The 21,370-nt window shown below is 39.3% G+C and overlaps 2 protein-coding genes and 2 non-coding genes across 5 annotated transcripts; 3 read left to right on the top strand and 1 right to left on the bottom strand.

The window, feature by feature from the left end:
• Positions 1-3,757: 3,757 nt before the first annotated feature.
• On the bottom strand, positions 3,758-12,506 carry LOC119745344 (synapse-associated protein 1-like). 2 transcript variants are annotated; one of them, XM_038221639.1, is made up of 9 exons: positions 12,132-12,506; positions 10,692-10,786; positions 10,108-10,248; positions 9,810-9,949; positions 9,018-9,112; positions 8,612-8,686; positions 7,590-7,775; positions 6,355-6,404; positions 3,758-5,868 (listed from the first exon to the last, which is right to left on the bottom strand). In XM_038221639.1, the coding sequence occupies exons 1-9, from the start codon at positions 12,364-12,366 to the stop codon at positions 5,767-5,769; spliced, it is 1,119 nt and encodes a 372-aa protein (XP_038077567.1). In that variant the 5' UTR covers positions 12,367-12,506; the 3' UTR covers positions 3,758-5,766. The 2 variants fall into 2 exon arrangements, with proteins under 2 accessions (XP_038077567.1, XP_038077568.1); XM_038221640.1 differs by having other exon boundaries at positions 8,618-8,686.
• A 235-nt stretch (positions 12,507-12,741) lies between these two features.
• LOC119745346 (40S ribosomal protein S4-like) lies at positions 12,742-21,128 on the top strand. The gene is made up of 7 exons (XM_038221641.1): positions 12,742-12,831; positions 14,311-14,388; positions 15,269-15,449; positions 17,311-17,408; positions 18,583-18,754; positions 19,854-19,964; positions 20,655-21,128. Exons 1-7 carry the CDS (start codon positions 12,829-12,831, stop codon positions 20,792-20,794), a joined length of 783 nt encoding a protein of 260 aa, XP_038077569.1. The 5' UTR covers positions 12,742-12,828; the 3' UTR covers positions 20,795-21,128.
• LOC119718934 lies at positions 16,016-16,158 on the top strand. Its single transcript, XR_005269868.1, has one exon. It is a non-coding gene; the product is annotated as a small nucleolar RNA SNORA16B/SNORA16A family (small nucleolar RNA).
• Positions 18,943-19,084, top strand: LOC119718935. The gene has a single exon (XR_005269869.1). It is a non-coding gene; the product is annotated as a small nucleolar RNA SNORA16B/SNORA16A family (small nucleolar RNA).
• Positions 21,129-21,370: the final 242 nt, after the last annotated feature.

Below are 21,370 nucleotides of genomic sequence, written 5' to 3'. Positions count from 1 at the left end.
ATATATGAATGCGTTTCTTTATGAAACCGGGCTAACATTAGGGGCGTGGCTACGAGAAATGAGAGATGGGGATGTACTCTTTCAGTCTGAAAATGCACAGGTTACCCTTTTTACAACTGAGGCCTAGGAACAATTACCTGAGATAACAAATACTCTGGGGACCTGAACGCAAGTCCTCGGATGGGTTTCGTGTACAAATCTTACTGCTCATTGTCAAGAAAATATGCGCACAAACGACAGGAGCAAAATAAATGGTATGGGTAAAAAATGCAAAAACAGACTGCGCCATATGTTAAAAGTGTCTTCGGTTGTTGATCTTCCTGAGTCATGTTTTGACAATCAAAAAAAAGGGATATACATAATTTTCTGTGGCTGTAATTACATCGTATAGCATGTTCTCCATCCCAGGTATCGTCATAAGCACATCGATCGTTAGGAAACCAGATCTAATCCTCTTGCGCGTGCGTACTGACTCGTGCCCCAGTTGGCGATCGAGATCAAGGTGATGGTCACCTCTGAGTGAACTTACAGTTAATCAACCCGTGTGGTAGTCATGATTCAAGACGTCAGTGTGGATTAGTGTGGATGTGGATCGTGAGGGCATCACAGTGTACAGTATGGGATCGATTGGTGAGACTTGAGATGAAGTCTACCTTTCACAGTAGGCCTAACAGGGTACATGATATGATTTTTTCTTAGGAACGCATTTCGTACAACTTTCTATAGATCTAGTCCTCTTACATAATATAAAAACTACTTGACATCCCTGTTTGGTTAATTTTATTGCAAAGTGCACTTCTTTAATAAAACATAAAGAAATGTCATGCTTTTCTGGACAACTGAGGGCGCTGTTGCTGTGATGTCATTTCAGGAAGGCCTTTTGTCAGTTTAGAGGTGTTGTGTGCAAATTGTGAACCCAAAATTTTGCATTCGACATGTCAACGAATCATCAACATTACGAAAGCAAAATATCCACAATTCTGGCAATGTCTGGTGCTGAAATAGCTTCTGATATTGAGGTTTCTGCCTGGAATGACATTACACTTTTCCTCATGAATATGGAAATTTGCATTAGCATCAAAACAAAAAGGCACCCAAATGCCCTTGAAAAAAAAATGGCAAAACGAAAATTTGAAATATGGTTAAATGGGTCACATAGGTTTCAAGGATTGCATAAAAAAAATACATTGCATAGCGTCCTTCCCCTTCACATTCTATTGATATGATCAACGTGGTTGGACACTCTTTCTTGGACGAAGTAAAATTATGGCTGTATTAAACACAGAAATTGTATATTTTTTTCAATCTAATTTGATTTAAGCGACACAGTTATTTTTCACTTACATGATAACTGGGGGACCCAGAACTTCACAATTATGTCCAGTTTCTGTGGCCAAGTCCTTGAAGAAAATAGTGAAAAGCTTTTGCACAAAAGGCAACTGAACAAATAAATCCCAAAGAGTTCCGTTACTGCAGTCTTGATTGTTTCATGCAAATTGCAAATTATCATGAGAATCTACCAGAACGATTCATGAAAATCTATCTGATCGATAGTTTGACTGGTCAACAACTTGCGATAGACAAAGCATCTATGTTTATGGATAAACAGATAGGGGCCTATGGAGAATTTCAATTGATGAGCTTTGTTTGAAGCAGTGCCTGGCCTAAGAACTTAGCATGTGAATTGAAATGGGGCCAATTTCGGAGTTGCCAACCATAACACACCTGCTCAGTACATTCATGCGCTAAGCAAACGTCAGCTGCCGGGAACCAGTCACAAGCAATATGTACCCTATGGTATTTTGGCTGGTAACCTGTTTTTGCTAAGCAAACGCGGCTTTTTGTGCTGAGCAAATTTCTCTGCTAAGCAGCGCAATGAAAGTGGCCCCTGCACGAGGATAAAAAAAAATCCTTTATAAGTTTTCTACTACTAAAACGGCAGCAAACGACACGTGCAAATACAAACACTTTAATTCTCTAAAATTTGTTATTGTTTTATACTCGTGTAATTGTATTGTGCAATTTCTGTGTGTGTGTAGGCCTATTGTAGTGTATTTTTAAAAATATTTTTAGTTACTTTTTTAATGAGAGACGATATCATGTAATTTCCGGTGGGGGATTTGTTAAGTTGTATCTATCTACCTATATCTATCTATCTACATGTATCTATCTATATAACTAAAAAACTTACCCAATAGATGTATCAGCAACAGTCACAGCATCACAATGATCCAAATAAAATATCCAGGTCTTTTAGAAGTGCACATCGGGGTTCCACTGCGAACAAGTAGGCCTCAGTATTTTTTTTATTTCATGATAAAACCATAATAAGTCCGTCAAGAGCGGGAACACACAACAGCTATAGCAGCGACCTTTGATATTCCGATTCCCAGACACCGATAATCTGCCTAATTTTTGTTCTCCGTTATTCATTTATACCGCTTGTATTTTTTTCGCGCTGTATTCTCGTTTAGGGGCTCGCAATTAAGTGGATCTAGACGTTTTGACGGGGGTTCGCGCTTCGCTTGACGGCGCGCACATGACCGAGTAACCTTGGTGGACGGGACTGCTCCGCCAGAAAATGGAACAAAGAAGCGAATTCAGCATGCCGCGAAATGTGTTCTTCAGAAAAAAAATGACAATAAAATTTAAGGTTGTTTTTAATGGAATACGATCCGTGAAGCTTAGAACATCTGCCGTATTGCAGCAGCACAGTTTATTACTGCACTCAAAATTTATTATTGAAAAAAAAAGGCAAATATATTGGTCTGCTATAAAACATTGTTGGGGACAGATATTTTGAACATGCTTTGAACATTGTAAAACATCGAAAAGATTTTGAACGTGCTTTGAACATTGTAAAACATAGAAAAGATGAGTTTTTTTTTTAATACCCACCGTCGTCGGGGGGATGGCCGCCCGCCCCGCTCAACCCCCCCCCCCCCCCGGCAAGCAATTGCCCCCTCCGCCTGCCGCGATATTTTTTTCCCGTACATCCTTCAAACCACATTGGTAAAAGAAAATGTTCCAAATGACTAACAAACCTTTTTAAGAGAAAACAAGGAGTAAAGAGGAAGACATTAAAAAAAAGCATCCAATGGGAATCGAACTCACACCATCGGATTTTTAGTTCGATGTAGTATCCATGACACTACAGCATTGACTCGATCGATGTGGTAGTTTTAAACATTATACTATTGCAAAAATAAATCGCCCCCCGGCCAAAAACCATAAGCATCAAAATTATGTGTACATGTATTTGTGCTTTCTTGTGGTGCGCCCCTCTAGCCGGTACTGTGGGCCCCCCTAATGACCGGAACTGGCAACGGGGCTGCTTCTGTGTCTCAAAGTAAGCAGTTTGCAGTACTTTTTATTCCCTTTCATAAAAGCTGTGAGGTATTAAAAAGGCGAAGTAGCTTTCATCAATAAATCTTTCCCGAGAGAGGGCGCTATTCATATCATGCATATCAAACTTTATGATACTATTTTTCTTAGGAGTACAGAACAAATTGATTAGATGGAGCATTTATGTAATTTTAGCATTTATCATATATAAAATAATATAAAGCAGATCTAGGCCTGTGCTTGTGCACATCTCCACTGGAGTCCAACTAGCCAGGGGACAAGGAATGAAACTTTCAGAATTACAAAACGGTGAAAATCCAAGAGAACTAATCTGAGAAAATCGATGCAGTGGAGAAGGGTCACCCGAGTGTCGAAAGGAGAAAGAACAAAGCACAAAGAATACAATATGACGTGTAAATTCCAACCTTTGTTATTCAGCTTCATTTATTAACATTATCATATTTTTTTTTACATTTCTTCTGCTTTATCCCCACGATGGTAATAAAGACTAAAAAATTGAATTAAAATTACCACTACCAGTTTTAAATTCAATGCCATGTCTTTTTAATAGGCTAAAATATGTACCAAATAATAAGGGTGTAATGACAAAAAATATTTACAATGTACATATTAGCAACAAACTACACTACTGTTTATCATTTGCAGTTTAATGTATATTATCTGTGTACATATTTCCATCGATGGGAACTCTGTGGAATTCTTAATTGAGGTATTTCACCTTTCAACCAAAAAAGTCTGGATGCATTTATTACGGAATACCTTTAATTTTGAAGTTTAGGCGCCGTTAATTTTGATCTTTTTCGGTTGATGTATTACAGGCATATAGGATCATTTACATTTATCCCAAAAGTAGTCGAGTGAATTATTATTGAAAATTTTACTTGGATTCAAGATTGTAATGGTACTAAATACCCCATTAAATTATTCCGTCTGGTCTGCTGTCACTTAGGAGAAATCAAGAAATGTAGGTGATTGACTAATTTTTGAAATCAAGAGTGCTATGTACGAAATCTTGTTTCGTGATCTAAAGGTTGTGCATGGTTTTACACTGTTTTCTCGAAAAGTGTAATATCCACTGAGCTGAAACTTCAACAGGTTAAGTTTTGAACATTCTTCTTTGTATTTTGAGCGGTGTATTATTATTGAAAACTATGAACAAAATGCATGAAGAGCTGCAAATGACCCTATATGCCTTTTAACGAAGTTTGAACACTCTTCATTACAATCAAGAATGAAATGATTTTCTAGGAATAAAAATAAATGTTGACAGCTAACGTCAACGTACCACTGTTGTCCAATGCTGGTTCTCATGAAATTCCCACACATAAGTAAATAATTATATAACTAAACAGTTAAAATGAATTAAAGCCAGCATGGGCCACATCATCAATAAATAAGTGTTTTCTCTTTCCCCTAAATACCACAAATCTATAATGCATCGGTGTAAAAAAGAAGAATCAAGGTAAAAAGGAGCTGAAACAGTTGTAATTTCTCTTTTAATAGACAATACAATTTTTGCAACTAGTGATGCAATCTGATTAAAAGTAAAAAGCTTTTTCCTCAACCCAATAAGAACAACTGTTTTTCTCCCTCTTATGGCAATGTATTAGCAAAGAAGAAAGCCCCCCCCCCCCAATAAAAAAAATTACAGTAAGCCTGTTTTCCTAAGCAAACTTTTTAAAGATTTTTTTGCAAAATATACATCTACCATCCTTTGTGACAAATGAACTTGAATAGAAGAGACAAATGAATGCAGCTAAACATGATCTAGCACTATACCTTATGCATATTTATGATATACCTTCTCAAACCACAATTGGTCAAACCAATGCCTCATACATATTCATGATGTATCTTGGATCCCTCATTGGTTATGCGACTATCGTGGCAGCCAATTAGCCTATTTGAGATATTTGATGAACAGCGCCCTCCTATTGTGTCCGCCACATCTCAAATAGGCCAATAGATTTTCTGACAGACATATCTGGCAAATCATATCCTGGATATGAATCAACAGCTAAGATTGTGTGGAAGGCATCAACTGTTTCATATGGGCAGAATAATTTAAATGAATTTGAATATTTCATGAATATGTATGAGGCTTGTTAAAAAACAAACAACATTGCATTATTTATCTATCTTGTTCATTAGAATTTTCTTGATTTTGGAAGCTGACCATGATATACCTCAGCTTGGCCTTCTGAGATCAATTGGTCCATTTACAATTCCTTAAAAAACAAAAGTTACCTGTCATAAAGACTTTGCCCAAATCAGGCATCTTTCAGGCTATGGCTTGGTTTATATGGCATTGATACTCTGCCATGGATAGCCACAGCCACAGAGAAAAATGCCAAATTTGGACATGGCTTGGAATATGTACAGTAGTGAGTCGTGAGTGGATTACTTGCTCTCCGGTGCGCCCTCATCCTCAAGCATCTGATCGATCTCTCGCTCCCATTCCTCATTGCCTCCAGTGTCTTCCTCTTCTACTACCTCGTAGTCCTGGGAAGGAGGCAGTAAAACATGCAGAATGTCAGCAGCGATTATTGAATTTTCCTCATACCCACCACCCTATCAAAGGGTACTGGTATCGGCTAAATTTCTTTGAGCTCTCATCGGACAAAATTTGTTAAACTGGTGTCCGGGATCAATACTTCTGTGTGTGCAAAGACTATGTGTATGGATCTTAGCCTTGACGTGAGCTACCCACGATGCATTGGGTTTCCTTTATATTTGTTAACAGAGACTAGCTGTCAGCAGCACCCTTTGGTAGTGTGGTAGATACAAGGAAATTTACTAGTACAAGGAATTACATTTCACGCACTGTATCTGGTGCTTTTATTTACTAAACTTGGGAAAACAGTTTCACTCTTGATTCTAGTATGGACCTGTTCACAAGTGAAAAAAATCAATCTTCAATTAAATGTTTTTAACGTCATTTGTGAACTAAAGCAATTTATAAAATTGGCTTGGAAACTGTAGACTTACTTGAAGCTCTTGCTGCAATTCTTTCTCCCATTCTGGAATATCTTCCTCACCTGAAAAAAAAGAAAAGAATTTCACAATTTTGGCAAGTCATGCATCAATAATTCTTCGCAGGATGTTGCATATTCCCCTACATGGCAAAAACTAAAAACCTCATCCAAATGCACAAGCTTCGCTTCATAGTCTCGATCTAGTCCAAGCATTCCAAGTATGCTGCCAGTGCATGCCAAGGTGCCCATGCAGCTTGAACATACCAGGAGGGCTAGGAGGTGGCGGTGGATCAGTGGGCGAACGGCCACTCCGTTTGGGGGACAGTTTAACAGAACAGAAGTACTGGATCAGGAGGACTACTAGGGTGGGTACTAGCCGCCCGCCTGAAGGGGAGCAAGGGGTGTATTGATAGGATTACAGGCCAGACAGTAGGGGTGAGGGAGGGGTGGGATGGGTGCAGTGTCTGGGGTAGGAAGGACTGGTAAGTTGACCAGTGCATGAGCACTGCCATTGGTCAGACTTGGAGGGGTGACCTAGTTTATATCATTCTCTTGTCTTGGAGTAAATCTGATGTGATTTGCTCATTTGAAAGCAAAAAGGCACTTGCAGTACATGCCACAGTACCATGTGGCTCAACATGGAGTCCACTGCATGACATAATATTATACAGCCAAGCTTTCCTATTGCATGGACTATCTGCTTTCAATGTAAACTGACATTGGGCTGTCCTTGATGTCACCCTTTATCTGAGTTAGTTCTTAAGGAACTTTGAACAGACTACTTTCAATGTGTCCCCCTCCATCAATCGTCATGCCACATATCAAACAACTTCACCCCCAGCTTAGCTGATGCTTCATAATCCCAGGCCCTTTTCTTGTACAATATGGTGTACTTTTTTGGTTACATTCATTTTTTACTACAGGAACAATCTTCTCCTGATACAGACGAATCCAGGCACATGATCTCAGCACACTCACGAGGCCCCCTTCAATGGAGAAACCATTGTGCATGCTATTGTACAAAGCAATTGCCCCGTGATGGCTTTCGCCATTGTGGAGGGCCTGCGTGATAGAATTTATAGCGTGCCTGGATTGATCTATACTACACCAAATGTTTGAGTCTTATTTATTTGGTTCTAAGGCTTACAAAGGCTTGGATATCCAGCTACTGAGCCAAAGCTAGAAATGAAGCCACGATTTGAGAAATTGGCTTAGTCTCCTATTCCAGGAGCTTTCAGTAATCCTCACCATTATTTTCATCTTCCTTTTTGTCCATGCCCAGCTGCTCAAACCCCTTCTGGATCTCAGCCTGGTCAATCTCCTTGTTGAAGTTGTCGCTGATAAACTCCGCCCCCGGGGGGCTCCCCGGTACCTCGTCGTCCGCTGGGGAAGAGGGCGTGGGCTCGACGGATATATCCAATGCGCTGGACTTGTCTGTAGGCAAATTATGGCATGTTATAAAAAATACAAATAAATAATCACAGGACCATAACACTGTTGGAATTAACAACTAAGTTAAAGGGAATATACATCATTTGCTTTTGCTGTAATTTTCAGAAATGGATGGAATTGGGGGGTTGGAAATATATAGCAAACATAGTTGCACTGACCTTTTTGAGGTTTTGGGTTCGAAAATGCTATAAAAACCAAGAAAAACAATCATTTTCCTGTAGTCTGGTTCCCTGACTCCATATAAGAAGAAACAGAGCAGTTTACATACACTGGTGAATCGTAAGGTCAGGGAACCAGTCTAGCTGGCTTGTACCCGTTCATAGGTGTGTAATCGATTGCAAACAAGTGCGATGGTCAACTGGGGTCAGTATTTGAAAAAAAGCCAGTTTTTTCCAATGCTGGTCAGCCGATCAGCATTGGAAATTGATACAAAAATACCACTTTTCTTGAAAATGACAGTATACCAGGTGCCATGATTTTACAGGATGCTTTACACTGTCATTCACTATCAGTCCAGCAAGGTATTTCAAAATGATTTGGTAGTTTTATTTTTTGATGTTTGCAAATGTTGTATTTTCCCTTAACATGCATTTTTAACATAATGTTTAACTTGTGCAATCTGCAATCTATTTTTTTTTGTACAGATCAAATTTCTTTAATGGCGTGATGTTGGAGTCCTTTTCATTTTATTTTGCCTCTGACACTCTTTCCTATTGTTATTTTTTAGCGTGGTAGGAGGATGGGTAAGTGGGGTAGGAAAAGAAACATGCAAACATCCAATGGGGCAAGTATTGTGAATATGGAAATATTGACGGTACCTTTACCACTCTCTGACGGTGTGTCGTCTGTCTTTGTGCTTGATGTATCAGCAGACCCAGAATCACTGGAATTGCCTGTTGTTAATAGCATGCAAACCGACAAAAAAATAAGCATCTGGGAAAAATATCACAACTTTGTAAATTCTGATCCTTTGGAACAAGCTGCCCTTTGTTACTACCAGTGTTGCATTCCAAGAATTCCAAGTTTTGAGATTTCCCCAATAAGAACCAGTGCTAGTGTTAAATCAAGCCAAAGCAATTCATAGTAGGCCCGTGGGTTTGATCAAACTTAAACTGAAAAGATTAAAAGTGAAAAGTCATTGAATGTTGGCTACAGACAAAATAAAACCAAAATGATAGCAAGTATTTAAAGTTTTTAAGTTAACATGATATATGGTTTCAGTACCTGAGGATGCCGCAGCTAGGGAGGTTAGCTGGGAGGATTGCTTGATGAGGGATACTCGGTAGAAATAATTCCTCCAGAAATTCTCCTCAACAATCCTAGAATTTCATTCAAAGAAACATGCAATTTATCAATATTCATCCATAAAAAGTGTTTCAAGTACTGCTCAAATCATAATTCTGTATTTTAAATAATCACAGTTGGTTACTTTACTGAATGTACAAGTATTGCTCCATTAGTATCAATATTAATGCTAACTCTCACAGATTCTATTTCTTAAAAGATTTAGAAGGAGGTTCTGGAGTACTTTGACAGGATAAAGAAAGGTAGAGCCCAGCCATGGGGCTTAACCCTAATATTCAAATGTACCTGAATCCATCCAAATCCACACCCCTGTTTTGGAAGATTTCGGCAGATTCAGGATACCTCCATGTTAAAGAAGATGGGGGATTTTGATGGATTCAGGACAGTAAGCCTAGCGGTACAGGATTTTGATGGATTCAGGATCTCAACAGTTGGCTATATGTGTGGTGTGTACGAGGTATATGTACTACACTGGTGGATTCTGATGGACTCAGGACACCAACATTTTTTACATGACAAAATTGGTGGATTTTGGCAGATTCAGGATACTTTCTAGTAAAAGCGCTCAAGGGGTTAGGGTTTATACTCTTTAAAAGTTCAAGTATTAAGAATGTGCCATGGGCTTCCTTCAAAGTGGATGATTATGGAGGATTCAAGAAGGTTTCAAGCACAAATGCTATTGAGGATTGACAAAATGAACGACAAACTTACATTTTGGGGACGAGGTCAAATCTCATCTTCTGAAGCTTCTCGTCTTCTTGGAGTGTCGCCATGGCGACTGGAAACATGCTGGCAAAATCAAACTGGAACTGGACCCCTGCAGGTGGGTTTCTGAGGAAATTTCTTTTGTCCTGAAAAGAAATTAAAACATTTACACCTTAACCAATTAAAACTTGAATACATCTCACAAGTAGTAAATCCACGGAACGTAGATGTAGTTGTTCCAAATTTCAGTAATACAGCCCCTCCCCCCTCCCCCTGGGAGGATTTGAAAATTTTTCGTACACACCTGTGACAACGCCATGATCTGTTCTTTCATCTGTTCCTCCTCATTGTATCCCACCCATGGAGGCACCGCTGCCTCAGCCCGTTTAGAATGCTTCTCCTTGACAAACTTATCCTGCTCCTTCTTGAAGTCGCCTACAATCGTCTACAGGGGAAAAACAAGCAACATACTGGGGTACAGTCTTGGAACATTTAATTATTGTCAACTCTTGAACTATACTTTTGATATACACGTACTATAAAATCTTGAATGAATTTCACAGAATTCACCGAGGCAAGGGATTGTTTTCCCTTGGTCTTGGTCTTCAAAACTGATGTTTCATTTTTTGCCTCTGAAGATCTTGTTAAGATTGGAACGTCAGGCTGTCTTAATTTTTTTTATTAACATAAACGTCCTTTAAGTAGGCATAAACTTGCACAAAGTTTGTTACCAACACAATCATCTGCATATTACAGACAAATCCAATTAATGCAGTTTCATGTGTATCCATATCTGTTGGTGCATGTTGCAGAAATGAAAGTCTGGCGTAAATGCTGATGAATCCAAAGTTTAGTAGGTTTGAAAAACACATTTAATGTTTTGTTTACCTTTTCTTGCACAGTTTTCTGAATAATTGTAGCTGTTTTAGCTGCAGTTTCTGTGACTTTTTTCGTTCCTTCCTTTGCAACGTTGAACAAGTAACCTAGGGAGCACAAAAAAATACATTTACAAAAGATGTTCAAAGATGTTTAACTAAAAGCAGGCACTGTCGACCTGAACAGTTTTCTTTTAGATAGTGGATATATTGCCGCATCCGGCTTTCTTTTAGTAAATGATATTAAGCCGGAGAGATCGTACAGCGCCCTCTTTGACACGTAAATGACAAGGCTAACAGGTACATTATTAAGTATTACATTACCACCATCGATCGAGCAGCAAGTATGACAGAATGGATGGCGCGTCTGGGCGTCTGATATGTAAGCAAGATATCCCAGGTTCGAAGCCCCTGTCGGGCTCTTTTGACATTTTCGTTTTTATTTTTTTTCAATCGCAAAAATTTTGAATATTCTTCTTTTATTTAAATTTACTCCTACATTTGAAGACAGTCCGCGAGGATCGATTCCCATGGATCTCCCTGAAGTAAGTAAGTGATTAATGATAAAGTGGAATGAAGGAAAGGAGAGGGTGAGAGTAGCGGAGGGAAAGTGGAGGAAATAACCTAGCCCGACTGCGTCTGGCCGTACAGTACTATCGCAAGCTCTGTAGTACGGAGCTTGCGATAGTACTGTACGGCCAGACGCAGTCGGGCTAGAAATAACCTAGCCCCATAAATGTGGCCTATTTACTGGACTGCCTCCGTAAACATAGGCCACACGTCCACATGTACAAAAATCGTGTCGACTTTGCCAAATTTTGATTTTCACATTTAGGCTTAGTTTGTAGGATTTTTTTGCTTAAGAAGCATACTCACCCACTTTATAGGCTAGTCAGAAAGTGCTGCCTTTTTCAGATGTCAAATTTTTGTGAAATTTCATGTTGAAAATTTGATACGCAAACGTGTAAAAATGAATCTGGAAATTTCACGAAAAATATACATCTGAAAAAGGCAGCACTTTCTGATTAGCCTATAAAGAGGGTGAGTATGCTTCTAAAGCAAAAAAAACGTACAAACTAAGCCTTAATGTGAAAATCAAAATTTGGCAAAGTCGACATGATTTTTGTACATGTGGACGTGTGGCCTATGTTTACGGAGGCAGTCCAGTAAATAGGCCACATTTATGGGGCTAGAAATAACCATACAAGATGCAACTTTTTGGTGATTGAAAATTAATTGAAAAAAGTGGAGTCTGTGTACACAATTCTTTCCTTCAGTGCTGTTCCTGCATATCGTTTACCAAGAAAGCCGGATCCTGCTAAATATCCATTGCCTTTATTTTACACAATGCAAAATACATTCAGGCAGCTCAGCAATCTCATCATCAAAAAAAAAAACTCACAAGACACAAACTCAGAAATTTAATGAATTGGATGTATCAAACACAACATACTTCCCCATTCCTTTGCTGATGAGATCGCAGCTTCTGCTGTGATGTTCAGTTCTGGTTTCACTGATGGTTTGTCCGCTTCTTCACTTTCATTACTTTCTATGGTTTGCAGTTCCTCAGCTTCTGCGTCATCTGGATTGTGTTCTTTCTTGATTTCTGTTTCAGAATTTGCTCCCGATTCTGATGCCGTTTCCTTCTCCGTTTTTCCCCCTCCCCACCAACTGTTCAGCATATCCATTGTTCGATGTGTCAGTTGAACACATTTACTGAGAAAATTGGCATAATATCTCTTCGGACATGGAAATTATTGAAGAACTTCACCAGCTCCGAAACGACTTTCTATTCCGTATTCGACTTCTTACTCATCAACTGCGGGGTCAACTTTGTTGTTGATTATACGCGTATACTTCCGGTTTACTGACGATTCGGCAATCTCCGGAAAATTTATAATGTTTCCTGAAACGTTTGAAAAATAGTTTTCTTTCACAATATGACAAAGAGAATAATTATTTGAATTCAGTTTAGAGTTTATGATAATTAAACGATAACTAAATCTCATTTACGAATTCTTATTCACTTCGGATTTGTTCGGAATTTTCCCATATCAATGACCTCTGATTAACCTCTACACTGAACCGGATGAAGGGATGGCCGCGCGGCATTATGGGAGAGACGGTCTCTTTCGTTGGAAGTTGCCAACATGGTGGGTAGATTGAAATTGGAATGCTTTTAATCGCCCTCATCTTACCAATTACAGCGGAATAATTAAGATATATGGGATATTTTCCAAAATTATAATACTTGGACTATTTAATCACATATTTATTATGTTCATGTGATCCGTAATAGATGAAAAATTGCCCGTTCAATTTCGCGGGATGTTTCGTTCGTTCATGCTAAATATAACGGCTTCAGTGGAAAATGATGGCGCTACCCCATTCTGTATCCCTGTGTCCGCATAGACACTCCGGGGACCGACTTAGACTTTTCTCCGTATTCCCCATTTTTCCCATTCAATTAACGTTGTATGTTCTGATTTAACCATCCCCTTGGAGGATTTGGTAAGAAAAAACCTAGACTTTTTTATAGGGAAAATAGCGCCCTCTTTCACCACTTCCCTGACTCAGTCATGTCACATTGTCAGTTAATGAGTCAATCCCACTCCATATTCACATTGGGGGGACCTAGGCTACTTCACTTGAATTTTCTTTGTCTTCCGCCTTCTCCATTACTAGGCAATGCTAGGTTTACTTCCTGGATATTAAGCGGGCATAAAGTCTGCTAGTTTGCACAGCGTCCTCTTTGATGCGTTACAAGTAGGCCTACATTTTACGGTATTAATTTACAAATGTAAATTACCACCATCGTTTGTGCAGCACCTGTTGCAGAGTGGATAGCGCGTGTTTATATTATCATGAGTGAGAGATCCCTGGTTCAACTCCTGGCTAGCGAATTTATTTTTATATTTTTTTTTTCATCCCTAAAAAATAAGGAATATTGTTTTATTATTTTAATTTTACCGTCCATCATTTGTAATTTGTGCATTTTGCATTTTGTTCGTTTGAAGCAACAAAAGTGTTCAAAATCTAATGAAGGATACTGAAAAACTAACCTGATGAAGTTTCAGATCAGCTTTAGCTGTATATTCCGAGGAAAACAGCTTTCTAGGATCTCAATTTCAAATCAAAAGTTGCTGAATCATGTTTTGAATTGTTTTGAATTGCAGCTATACGCGATGTCGCGCACTGATCCGACGAATTATAGCAACCAAGGGCACGTGTGCGTTGTGCCAATGCTTGCGCGCGCTGCGCCGAATAACAAAACGAACTACTAATTTAAATTTTCCTACGAAAGGCCTTCTTTCGTTTATTACTTCAAAATGAAAGAATAATTTCACAGGGAGTTTAGTCCCCTTACTATCTTTCAACCAAGTATGTTTTTTCAACAATAATTACGCCAGTTACTTTTCGGATGGCTGCAAATGATGGACTATAGCTTTAAACACAGTTTCGAGTAATCGATTATTAAATTATTTGAAAAAGGGACAGCCCCGCTTAGCACTTGGTTCTAGGTACTGGCTTTTATATCCAAATCCATGATGCAAATGAAATGAAATTTTGCCTTAGTGTACAGCATAGGTCGACGCTAATTAGGTTCTGACGTGTCTGATTATGTTTAACAGGCACGAGGACCCAAGAAGCATTTGAAGCGCCTTGCGGCACCCAAGCATTGGATGCTGGATAAGCTGACTGGTGTCTTTGTAAGTATTCAGATATCTTAAACCCTAACCCTTGCTCCAAGTACATTGGACAGACCCTGTTAAAATGGACAATATTAACAACTTGGCACAGAATGTATTTAAAATCCTTAAAGGGAATGTACAACATTTGCCTTCGCTGCAGTTTTCAGAAACAAATGGATTTGGAGGATTAGCATGTTATAGCAAATATTGTTGAAATGACTTGTTTCATGTTTTGGGCATGTAGATGCTGGTAAAACCCAGAAAACCAATCATTTTCTTGTAGTCTAGTTCCCTGACCCCACTTAAGATGAAATGGAGCAATTTATAGACTTTGGGGAACTATAAGATCAGAGAATCAGTCTGGCAGGCTTGTACCTCTTCACAGTTGTGTAATCAATTGCAAAGAAAACGAGGAATAACTAATTATGAAAAATTTTGAGCAGTTTTTGAAAAAACAGCCAGTTTTCTCCAACGCTGGTCGGCTGACCAGCGTTGGAAATTGATACAAAAATACCATTTTCTTGAAAATGTCAGCACACCAGGAGCCACGATTTTACAGGATACTTTAGACTGTTATTCCCTAACAATCCAGTAAGGTATTTTGTGATAATTTGATCATTTCGTTTTGTGATGTTTGCAAATGTTGTATCTTCCCTTTAAATTACTTGAACTTAAAAAAAAAATCAAGAAATGTTTTGAGATTGTCTTCAAAATTGTATTCTTGCATGATTGCATTTTATGAGAGAATTCTGTCACTATCAGTTTGACCTGGAAGTGGAATCGTCTGTAAAAAAAAAAAAAACCAAAAAGTGTCATTTTACAGGAATGAGTTGGTTAATACAAACTTTTTACGAAGTAAAAATAACTGACCATCATTTGTTTTTGAATATTTGAACAGGCTCCCAGACCCTCGACCGGCCCCCACAAGCTGCGGGAATGCATGCCCCTGATCGTCTTCTTGAGGAACCGTCTGAAGTACGCCCTGACCTATGACGAGACCAAGAAGGTGACCATGCAGAGACTGATCAAGGTGGACGGCAAGGTGCGAACCGACATCACCTACCCAGCTGGATACATGGGTCAGTATCTTACACAGGGCTGTAAAAAAGTCCTGCAGTCTCAGAGCAAGTTATAGTTCTTCCCCTGTTACTGTGTAGTGGTGAGCATGTACAGGGTAGTATGGGAACTGGGGAACCCTGTTGAAGTAAAACACGGGTACCCGTAAAAGAAACCCAACCCCAAAAGTCAAATCCCAGAAGTTGTCTGAAAGGCTTTAAAGCTTTACGGTGTAAACTGAAAGTTGCGCGAACGTCATGTTGCACGTTAAAACCCTAATCCCCTAAGGGTTCCTCAGGACTTTTTTGCTAAATCCATCAGAGTCCAACGGTTACTTCCTGCTCAATCCAACAGAATCCAACAGAATCCAACTGTGCCTAAATTTGAGTTGCCTGCTGGATCCAACAGAGTTCAATTCGGCGTTATTTATCAGTACCCAACAGAATCCGACTCTGAATATATACATGTACATTTGTACAAGGGGTTTACTGCTCAATTCAACAAGCTCCAACGGGTTTATGATATAGTTGGATCCTGTTGGATTCAGCAGGATTAGGGTTTTACAAAAGCTGTTTTTTTTATGTGACTCACTGGCCTCTATCGAAGACTCATCAGTCATTTTTTCCCATTGGCTCCTGAGATCAAAAAGAGGCCGACATCAAATCTTTCTCTTAAGGTCGCTGGACAGGATTTCTTCACCCGGTTCCAGCATTACCCAGTGAAAGAACAAACAACACAATTATAATCAGGGTTATGTCTACACATGTTTTGATTTGAATTTTTTTTTTTAAAGTAAGGTATGACTTCTGCAAAATTTGCCTCACTCCTTAAAGTTAACTTAAGCCCTGTCCGCACTGGACATTTTTGGGTAAAACTTACCGCGACTATGGGTACATTTCCCATTCTCAGTCCAGTGCGGACAGCCTAGGACGTTTTCCTCTCAGTTGATTTTCCTGAGTCCAGCCAACTGATGCCCAGAAAAACTGACCAGGCGCCCAGGAAAACTGACCGGGTCACTTTTCCCGAGACGATAAGTCCAGTGCAGACAGTGCGAGTCAGTAATAGCGGCTCAGGAAAGCGTACATCCGGCCCGAGCGCGAGTATCATGCATACAGAGACCGCACGATCCCACACGTGATGTGGCCGAACATTTTGTGGAAACACGTACGCTGCGGTGTGTCAAGTCCGAGCGGTAAAATCTTGTTATAAATATATTTTAACGGAAAATACATTCACAGAAAAGATCAAGATCACGTTCTGGGAATTACTTTGCACTTGCAGTTATTCTTTTTCTCCACCGATGTTTGTTTGGTATTTTCTACGATCCAAATTCGTCCTGTTACGCCGTGTAGTCTGCATGGCACCGTACGTAGGCCGCAGTCACTGGTTCCGGTCTTACATCATAGCTTTGATTCTGTTAGCATGCGGTGGGAACCAGCGATTACCGATGGAACTGCTGCCACACGGAACATCGTAAAGTAGCATGGCTTCAATGTCGTCCATCACAAATGCGTCAGAAATATAGGCATTTCCGTCAAGATTTATCGTGTCAAGATGAAATAATATCATATGTAACGATTATATTGTGCATTTTAATGGCGTATGTAATATTATACTGTGAGTATCGGGGGCTGAAAAAATGTGATCGGCATTTTATTTCCTGTGTGAGTCATTATACTACTACAGCTCGGTCACTTCTACCGCGCGGTCTGGGTAGAATTTCCCGTGTCGAAAGTCCAAGTGCGGACAGTGGTCACATTTGACCATTTTTCCTGTTACCATCGTCTCGGCAAAACCTTTAAAAAAAAAGAGTCCAGTGCGGACACGGCTAAAGAGTTGTTTTACCAAAGAAAGTGATGAATTTTTTGTTGGTCATTGTTGTAGATGTGATCTCTATTGAGAAGACTGACGAGAACTTCCGTCTGATCTACGACATCAAGGGACGCTTTGCTGTTCACCGCATTGGCAGTGATGAAGCCAAGGTAATTTATAATCAACTCTTCTATGTTTCTCTTATTTTTTTCAGATATTTGAGTTGGTAATTTGGAAATTGTCTTTGAAGTTTGGAATATTTAATCAATTGAATCTTCACATTAGGAGGCAATATCCTTCTTCCTTTGTCTTTTCACATTCAGTTAATAAAAAACAAAAAAGTTTTAAGGACGTTTATTTTTTAGGACAATGGCCGCCACGGCCTCTGTGACATCAAATTCAAGGTTTGTATGTTGAAAATCTTATTTTTATTTCATCAACTCCCATGCTGTATGGGACAGTGTTTCCCCTGCCCATTCAAACGTGAGGTGGCCCACCTCGCTACTTTCAGTGACCACCTTGCTCAATTTTTGCCAATATCACCACCTCGCTGTGAAGATTGGCAAAAAAGGAAATATCAATTGAAAAAATTTTCATTTTGTGTAGTATATGAGCATTTTCCTTTACCTCCATGTATCAAGAACTCACAATTTTGATGTGTTTTTGGAATCATCGCGCATTTTTGTGAGCGCTGCATTCTTTTCAGTTTGCAGACTGCGTAAATTTCGTTTCAATCATCAACTTGAATTGTTACCACCTCGCTCAGTTCATTAGCCAGGGGAAACACTGATATGGGAGATGCATGAACTTGTTGTGCATGATAAATCAGTTACTGTGATTACAGAATCTATGCCGCATCTGAACATTTTGTCTTAGCGGCGTTGTCTAGGTCTTTGTTAATCACAAATGTGTTGGAACACGCTGACAATAAACATATCTATGCCTCTGGACACCCATTTTTGACAAGTCTTAAAATTTTTATATTCGAAATTAGTGTAATTTGATGTTAATTTTAGGGGACGATAACTTTTTAGCATTTATACCTCTGCCATTTTTAATATATGCTTTTTTTGTTAACACATTTTTATAGATTTTTATAGATTTATATATATTCTTTGTGTAGCCAGAGGTATTGGAATTGAAGGCCTTCGGGCCACAGTTTTTAGGTAAACTTTTTTAATTCCGGGCATATGCCCCTGGCTTTCGTCATGTTCGTTTTTGTTTTCTTGGTTTTTGGTTTTCTCTATATGTGAATGTTTGTTGTTTGTGTTTTTAATGCCGAATAAATAATAATAATAATAATAATAATAATTTTAATTGGATCGTAACTGACTCTGCTTCCAGTACAAGCTGTGCAAGGTGCGCAAGGTCTGGACTGGTCCCAAGGGTATCCCCTACCTCAGCACCCACGATGCACGCACCATCCGGTACCCAGACCCCCTCGTCAACGTCAACGACTCTGTCAAGGTGGACATTGCCACGGGACGCATCACAGACTACATCAAGTTTGACAGTGGTAAGCTTCTGAAACTGTAATGACCCTTCAAAAAGTGTATGTTTAACAATTAGATCACAACTTTTGGTTAGGTGACCACGATAGCTCACAGGCTTTCAAGTTTTACTAATTTTCCTACTTTGTCCTAGTTTAAAGTCTAAATTCCTTATTGAAGCGCCTTGCGGCACCCAGAAATCTGGTTTTTACTCACTGGTCTCTATCGAAGACTCATCAGTCATTTTTCCCCATTGGCTCCTGAGATCAAAAAGAGGCCGACATCAAATCTTTCTTTATGGTCGCTGGACAGGATTTTTTCACCCGGTTCCAGCATTACCCAAGGAAAGAACAAACAGCACATAATAATCAGGGTTATGCCTGCAAGATTTAGTTTATTTGTTTAGTTTGTGTGTGTGTTTGTTTTAAATAAGGTTTCCCATTTGCCAAGTTTGTTCTTAATCGCCGACAAATATGCCGTATCACAGACACCTACCACAGACTACTATCCTGGAACCAGATTTGAAACACACGATTATCCAATTCTTTGTTTCAACATCGGCTTCGGGCGATTTCTTAAGCCCTCGATGGCAATCCGGCTAAATGGATGTCCTACTTTCAAAAAATAATTAGATGTATTTCTGTGTAAACAGAAACAGTTTTGCATGTTGCAATTTGGTTTTGACGTCGTCAGCGTAAAAATTATTTCAGAGCAGAAGCCAATCCAGAGATAATACCAAATTTTCACTTCTTGTTAACTGTTACGTAGATCTTTGGTAGAAAAGTCCAGCAGAAGCTGTCTATTAGGTACCATGCAGCATATTTAAAGTCTTTTGGTCTTCATAACAACTTGGTGCCTTGTGTTCCTGCTTCCATTCTGTAATTTACTAGATAGTGTTCAAATATCACTGACTAGAATTGACTGGAGTCATTTCCTTAAAATGACTTGACTCGAGTCACAAAATTCAGTGACTCGTTCCAATTCGGTCATTTTTAAGAAAGAAGTGTGACAAAAAGTTGCTTTCGGTTACCTACTTTTCTGTTGATCAAATATATAAGGTATGATTTGCATTGAAATATTTGAGAATTATATTAAAATCATGAATGCTTATTTCTTGATTGTCAGGCAATCTGTGCATGATCACTGGGGGTCGTAACTTGGGACGTGTTGGGCTTGTCATGCACCGTGAGCGTCATCCGGGATCCTTCGACATCGTTCACGTTAAGGACTCTGCTGGTAAGACTTACCTTCATGAAATATCAGCTGAAGTCAAATGTTGATTGTTTGCATATATTTATATGTATTCATAGGAAAATCTTGCAGCATATATAGCCTAGTTGACCACCTTGTGCTGAAAATGTACAGCCCCCTATAGTTGCATAACTGTACATATCTAAATGTAGATAAAACTAAGATATTGCTTGGGCATGTAGTGGCTAATCCATCAAATTAGAATAATTGAGAATAGTCATTGTAGACTTTTTGATCCAGGTTGTCCACTCTAGGAATTTCGGGGTGGCTTCTTACCATTAACCCTAACCTCCCTAACTCTATCAAAATCCGTCCCCCATTTTGGTGGATTTTGGGGGACTTGGTCCTGCAGGCCTGGTTTGACTAAATATTGGAGTGCTGGAGGCTTAAAGCAAAGCATGCATTGGAAGCAGTGTGATTGATGGATTTTGGCGGACTTGGTCCAGTACTTAGTAAAAGACAGTAGGAAGTTATGGTTAATGGGACACGACAAAGCACTCGCCTTCAGTGGCCAGTTCAGAGCTTTACAAAATGCATGTGCGATGGGCTCTCTGGCATAGAAGAGTCCCAGTAATGATTACTAATAGTGTCGCCGTAATGGCAAAATCATAATAGTGTATAACTTTGGTCACTCTTCACTAATTTGATATTTTTTTTTTTTTCAATCCATTTCAGGCCACTCATTTGCCACCCGTCTGTCCAATGTGTTCATCATCGGCAAGGGCAACAAGTCGCTGGTGTCGCTGCCCAAGGGCAAGGGAATCCGCCTCACTATCGCCGAGGAACGCGACAAGAGAATCGCACAGCGCAACTAGGTTCACAAAACACCGGAATGAAAAACTCCGAGAATTTCTCGCAGTGCACAACCCCGCCACTGATCTTAATGCCATTCCAAAGAAGTCTTTAGCAGAAAAAAAGCGAAAAGTTATTGCAGTATCGGGGTTTAAACGTTTAGGAAGATTACAAAATTCTCTAAATCACTTCTTTGGGTTGGGGTTATTTTCTGTTGAGTAATTGGATCAGTCCCTTTGAATTCCATACAAGTGTTTCTGGGAATCAGCCCAAAAAAATTTGAATTTTTGAAAAGAAAATGGATCCTCCAACGAGTGTAAACATTAAAGCTATTACAGTTATATGAAACAACTGAAATGGATGTCGTGTTTGTGATTTCATTTTGTGTGGTTCATGCACCCCTCGTACTAGCACCTGGCGCTGTACTGATACCAGAAATACGTTGATAAACATTGTACTCCATAACAAATGTTCGACTTGACAAACTATTCCCTTATTTACAATGTGCTTTTATTTCATCTCGATGATGGCATTCCTGTCCTGCAACAACACTACATGTATGTGTAAATGTTTTGTACTATTGCTGAACAGTGTGAAAA

This window comes from Patiria miniata, unplaced genomic scaffold (genome assembly GCF_015706575.1).
Source record: "Patiria miniata isolate m_02_andy unplaced genomic scaffold, ASM1570657v1 HiC_scaffold_7, whole genome shotgun sequence".
NCBI lineage: Eukaryota > Metazoa > Echinodermata > Asteroidea > Valvatida > Asterinidae > Patiria > Patiria miniata.
This window is presented reverse-complemented; position numbering and strand designations above follow the sequence as displayed.

Coding starts and splice junctions, on each gene's coding strand:
- LOC119745346 (XM_038221641.1), top strand. Junction 15,450..17,310: donor CTACCCAGCTGGATACATGG/GTCAGTATCTTA, acceptor TCATTGTTGTAG/ATGTGATCTCTATTGAGAAG. Junction 19,965..20,654: donor TCACGTTAAGGACTCTGCTG/GTAAGACTTACC, acceptor AATCCATTTCAG/GCCACTCATTTGCCACCCGT.
- LOC119745344 (XM_038221639.1), bottom strand. CDS start 12,366: ATGGATATGCTGAACAGTTGGTGGGGAGGGGGAAAAACGGAGAAGGAA. Junction 10,787..12,131: donor ATCAGCAAAGGAATGGGGAA/GTATGTTGTGTT, acceptor TGTGCTCCCTAG/GTTACTTGTTCAACGTTGCA. Junction 7,776..8,611: donor ACCGTCAGAGAGTGGTAAAG/GTACCGTCAATA, acceptor ATTTGCCTACAG/ACAAGTCCAGCGCATTGGAT.